The following is a 5,458-nucleotide window of genomic DNA, read 5'->3' as shown; positions in this document are numbered from 1 at the left end:
GTCAGGCAGGGCACAGGGCATCAGGTGGGACACAGGATGGCCCACCCCACCCCACTCACCGCACTGCCCATAGAGATAGTGGCCTCTTTGGCCCTCTCCACCTGGGTGGGCTTGGTGCTGATGGCAAAGGAGCGGGTGATGTGGGACACAAACTCCACAGACATGCCCACCGCCTGCGGGCAGAGAGGGGGCTTCAGTTGAGAAAGGCAGAGGTCCCCACTGGTACCAGTGGGGCAGGAGTCTAGATTTTAGACAGAATTGGGAGTATTCTATGTGGCCAGATCCCCAAACGCCCCTCTAAGGGCCACCTGGTGCCTGTGCCTGGTGGGTTACCATGACCAGGTTGATGAGGGACACAGCGTTGTAGCTGATGCCCCACTGGGCCATTAAGCCAACAATGTCCACGAGGATCATGACGATGGAGACCAGGTTGAGGATGCCGGAGCGCAGGTCCATGCCCAGCAGGACGCAGCAGACGATGAAGGTGGGCAGAAGACAGACGCTGAGTGTGAAGAGCCCTTCTGGGATGACGGTCAGGTACTGCTCGTAAAACACGTTGCTGATCCTGCCAGAGTGCAAAGCATGGTCACGGGCACAGGCCTCGCAGGCCTTAAGGGGGAAGGACACCCCCACTTCAGAAGGAGAATGCTAAGGCTCAGAGAAGCATATGCTAGGGAGCAAACCAGTGTGAGAAATGGACAGGCCCAGGGCCCGGCGGCTGGAGCCTCCAGACCTGAAGCTGGTCCTCATCTCAAGCAACCTCTTGTAAGCCCACCCTAACCTCCTGTCCCCAGCAGTCACCCCCCACCTCCCTCCACCCCGGCCACTCAGGTCCTCACGTGTAGGGGAAGACCTCAAAGGCTGGGTCTGTCCCGGGCACCTTCCGCAGGTCGGCGGTGATGTTGGCTGCCAGCGCCCGAGCTGCCCGCAGAGCTTCTGTGTAATCCTGCGAGCTGTGCAGGGGCTTGTGGTAGGCCATGAACCGGGAGGCTGGGCGGCCACAGCCGTGGGAGAGGGAAGGGCAAAGGTCAGAGTCCATTCCAGGACACCCTCAGAACACCCTGGACAGTGCCACCACCATTTGGAATTCTTAGTAAATTTTGTGCAATGAGCCCGAATTTTTATTTTGTACCATCCCCACAAACTCCATAGCTGGTCCTATGCTGTGGGAAACCAGAGTCTGGGCCTGAGCCTTTTTTTTTTCTTTTTTTTCCCACTTTACAGATGAAGGACCTGAGCCTTGATGGTTGGAGTCTAAAGAGATCTCCCTGATGAGCCCAGATTCTTCTCTGTATGGTTTCAAGATACGCATTTTGGATTTTAAAGGTTAATTAGCTTTCAAATTTGCATCTTCCTATAGGAAATGACTAGAAAGGAAGACAGAAAAATGACCACAGTTGAATTCACAAACAGTTGAATTGTTGCCGCGGTTTAGGGCTCCTGCCAGGTAAATACAATAAAGGTGATTTTCTGATGGTGCACAGTGATCACATGTATCAGGGAAAAATGAAATGTTCTTGGACATACGCAATCTCAGAGCAGGAGAGGTGCCTGGGGAACCTCCCTCCAGGGCTCTGACTATCTGGAGGTTGGTTCATACACAGATGGTCACCCCAGCCCAGAGATTCAGGTCTGGAAGGTCTCAGGCGGGGCCTGGGAACTTGCATTTCTAACAATTTCCAGATGATACTGATGCTGCTGGCCAGGGGACCCTGCTTTGAGAAGCGCTGCTCTAGACTAACCTAGGGCACCCACAAGGAGACTAGGGTCAGAGGTCGGCCCAGACCTGCCCCAGGTCGCAAGGATGGGCTCCCCCATCTGCTCCCTCCCGGGCCTGCTCCTCTGTCCCTGACTGAGACCCCCACTCCCCTCTGCCCACACTGGCCCCACCAAACAGGCCCCACCGAGCCTGCAGTGCCCAGGGACCAGGGCTGGGGCGTGGCAGGTTCCCCTTCCAGGAAGATGGGACCTTCAAGGAAGATTTAGCTGGGAAGGTGGAGCCAGCGAGCTTTGGTCAGTTTGTGGCTAGTAATTCAAACCGTGAATGGCTTCAATGTAAAGCAAGACAATCCACCAAAAACTCCCCCACCCACCACCGACCACAGCCCATCCCAGCAGCAGCTCCCTCAGGGCCCCCGGGCCAAGCGTGGGCTCAGAGCTATGGCCAGCCCCTCCACCCAGGGCATCGTGTCCTGCCCCTGCCAGCTGCTGTATTAAGCTGACAGTACTTCGTGGCTCCTTCCCCGCCAGTCCGACTGCATTTTCCTTGTCACTTGTAACGGTTGCTGGGATTGCGCTGTGCAAGGTATCCTGATTCATTCAGCCAGCTCCCCACTGCTGACATTTGGGTGTAGTTTGTGCAGGAAAGAAAAGGTGCTCAGCTCGGGGTGTGGGGGCCCCCCAGTATGGTATCAGCTGCTGAAAGAATTCCACAAATTTCATGCCAACCTGGACTTGAGGGTGGAAGAAGGGGTGAAGTCTGAGAACATGGCACTGGGAAACAGGGTGCCCTGCTGCCAGGCCCAGCGCAGTTAGAAGCCCCCACAAAGGAGGAAGGAGAGAATATGGGAGATGGAGAGAGGCTATTCCTGGGGCTCTCAGGGCCCTCAGACAGCCCACTTTTGTCCTCCCCTCCAGGCAAGGCTGTACTTACCTAACACCTGGCCCTCTGAGCTCAGATTCACAGCGGTGCTGTAAGCTGCCAGGCCGCTGCGAGGGGAAGCCAGGGCAAAGGCTTAGCCGAGGACAAGGCTTCTCCCAGCTGCCCCGCGGAGGCCCCTCATGGCCTCCTCTGTCCCCTGCGTTCATCCCCTTCCTGTGGCCCACGTGTCTGCCCTCCACAGAAGAAGGCCCTTCCCAAGCCTACCCTTTCGGACATTTGATGTTGGGCGGGTCGCTCAGGAACCAGGGGAGATACTTGTGGAACTGCTCCACTGAGGGCCGTACGATGCCCGTCGTGAAGTCCATGCAGTTCTGCAAGCAGGACAAGGAATCTGCAGGGAGAGGGGGCTCTGGGCAGTGGCACCCCAGGGCCAGCTGCTCCTGCTCTGCCCGGCTCTTCCTCCTCCATTCCCATGGAAGGTCCCCCAGACACTCCCGCCTCAAGGAGTTACTTCTAGGGAAATTTGCATTTGTCATCTCTGACTGTGGGAGAAGTTCCCCTCTTGGTTACAGAAATTGCTGGCACCTACGAATGGGTGAAGAGAAACCGTTGGGGCAAAGAAACAGGCCCCACAGGGATGTCTCACTCCACCTACAAATGCAGCTGCTCTGGGTGGCAGGGCCACATGCCAACCTCAGCTCTCCAGTCTGACTCCCCACCACCCACCACCCGTGCTCTGCAAGCAGGGATACCACACGTGACAGGGCATAAGTGTTTAAAGGCCCATGGTCCAGCACAGCCACCCACATAGGTGCTCCTCACAGAGTGCCTGTCCCTGGGGCCAAGCCTGTGCCCCTGCCCCCAAAAGATCCTTCAGGAGGGTTGGGAGGGGTTGAGAGAGCCTCTCCAGTCCTTTCCTTTCTCTTGCCTCAGTTTCCCCAAGCTGTGATGGGCAATGAGCCCCCCAGGCCCCACACTTACTGACAGTGGAGGGGCAAAACTCGCCCGTATTGGGGCCGAAGGCATAAAGGCGGCAGCAGGAGGATGGGGTCAGCCAGTCAATGAAATCGTCCACCCAGGAGGAGGCAGCAATGGCCAGGTAAGACCTGCGGGTCAGAGAGGGGGAGGAATGGGGGAGGACCAGCTGGGCAGGGTAGTGGGTCCTTTCTGTGGCCCAACCCCCACACTGGGACTCCCCAGGAACGTGGCAGTAAGGCAGCGGGGCAGGGACAGAACAGGCAGGAAGTGGGGACTGGGGGAAGAGGGCGACAGGTGGGGAGCAGGCCAGGGGCCAGGAGGGCCAGACACTCACTCCTCAGGAAACTCAGTGGCGTACTGGATCTTCTGGGTGAAGGAGTTGTTGGCACAGCCTGCACTGGAGCAGATGGCATTCATGCCCTCCTCACTGGAGAAGTTGTAGCCCGAGGTGGTGACAAAGTACACTGGGACCCCCACCTCAAAGTAGCGGTTCAGAAAGAGGAAGTAGTCAAGCAGGTACGAGTCCTGGGAGCAAAGGGGGGTCAGTGAGCCTCAGGAGGCCATACACACCCCCAAAGGGCCCACTTCAGCTCACACTCTTGAAGGTACACACAGGGGTACATGCTAAAAAGCACATACTCAGAGGTCCGTGCTCAGAAGTACACACAGAGGCGCACACTGAGGTACACACTCTGAGGTGCATGCACAGTTACACAAGCAAAGGTAAATGCTCAGTGGTACACACACAAAGGCATACACAGAGGTACACGCTCAGACGTACTTGCACAGAAGTACACAAACAAGGTATGCACAAAGAGGTAACTCCATTTTTTGTTTTCTACATGATTGAAGAGGCTAATGCATAAAACAATCATTACTCTATGTTTTGGATACATAATGCATAATGATATAATTTTGTGACATCAGTAACCAAAAGGGATGGGATGGAGCTGAATAGGATCAGAGTCTTTGTATGCTATTGAAGCTAAGTCAGTATAAATTCAAATTAAAATGTTATAATTTCAGGATGTTTAATGTAATCCCCATGGTAATCACAAAGAAAATTAGCTATAGAATATACACAAAAGGAAAGAGAAGGGAATTTAAAAGTTTCTACTAGTAAAAATCAACTAACCACAAAAGAAGTCTGTAATGTAGGAAATGGGAGACAAAAAAGTTATATGGCATATAGAAAAAAATGGCAAAATGACAGAAGTAAATCCCTTCTTACCAGTAATTATCCTAAATGTAAATGGGTTAAACTCTCCAATCAAAAGACAGAGGTTTGCAGAATTGATTTTAAAAAATGATCTAACTATATGCTATCTACAAGAGACTCACTTTAGGTCAAAAGACACAAACGTTGAAAGTAAAAGAATGGAAAGAAGATATTACATGCAAATAATGAGAAAAAGAGAATAGGGGTGACTATACTCACATCAGACAAAATAGATTCTAAATCAAAAAGCTTACAAGAGACAAAGAAGTACATTGTATATTAATAAAGGTTCAACACATCAAGAAGGTATAACAATTATAAACATTTATGAACCTAATAACAGACCATGAAAATATCCAAAGAAAACGTTGAAAAACTTTAAGGGAGAAATAGATGGCTCCACAATAATAGGTGGAGAGTTCAATACCCCACTCTCGATGATGAATAGCCCAATAAAACAGAAAATAAGTAAGGAAAAAGAGAACGTGAACAACACAATAAACCAACTATATCTAACAGACAAATACAGAACAATTTAACCAAAAATAGAATACATATTCTTCTGAAGTACACATGGGACATTCTCCAATATAGACAATATGTTAGGCCACCATTTAAATATCAATTTTAAAATAAGATATTATAGAAATTATCTTCTC

At 51.8% G+C, this 5,458-nt stretch overlaps 1 protein-coding gene across 1 annotated transcript in view; it reads right to left on the bottom strand.

Annotated features, from left to right (window-relative positions):
• The window catches only part of NPC1L1 (NPC1-like 1), a 27,451-nt gene that overhangs the window by 7,647 nt on the left and 14,346 nt on the right, over positions 1–5,458 (bottom strand). Inside the window, exons 11-17 of the mRNA XM_012646977.1 lie at positions 3,915–4,105; positions 3,584–3,708; positions 2,867–2,993; positions 2,654–2,709; positions 840–990; positions 334–565; positions 60–173 (exon numbers count right to left, since the gene is read on the bottom strand). Coding sequence (XP_012502431.1) covers positions 60–173; positions 334–565; positions 840–990; positions 2,654–2,709; positions 2,867–2,993; positions 3,584–3,708; positions 3,915–4,105 — 996 coding nt within the window. The remainder of the gene's footprint in view (positions 1–59; positions 174–333; positions 566–839; positions 991–2,653; positions 2,710–2,866; positions 2,994–3,583; positions 3,709–3,914; positions 4,106–5,458) is intronic.

The sequence above is a fragment of the Propithecus coquereli genome, unplaced genomic scaffold (assembly GCF_000956105.1).
Source record: "Propithecus coquereli isolate 6110/MARCELLA unplaced genomic scaffold, Pcoq_1.0 Scaffold252, whole genome shotgun sequence".
NCBI lineage: Eukaryota > Metazoa > Chordata > Mammalia > Primates > Indriidae > Propithecus > Propithecus coquereli.
Note: the sequence above shows the minus strand (reverse complement) of the source record. Positions and strands in the feature narration are given on the sequence as shown.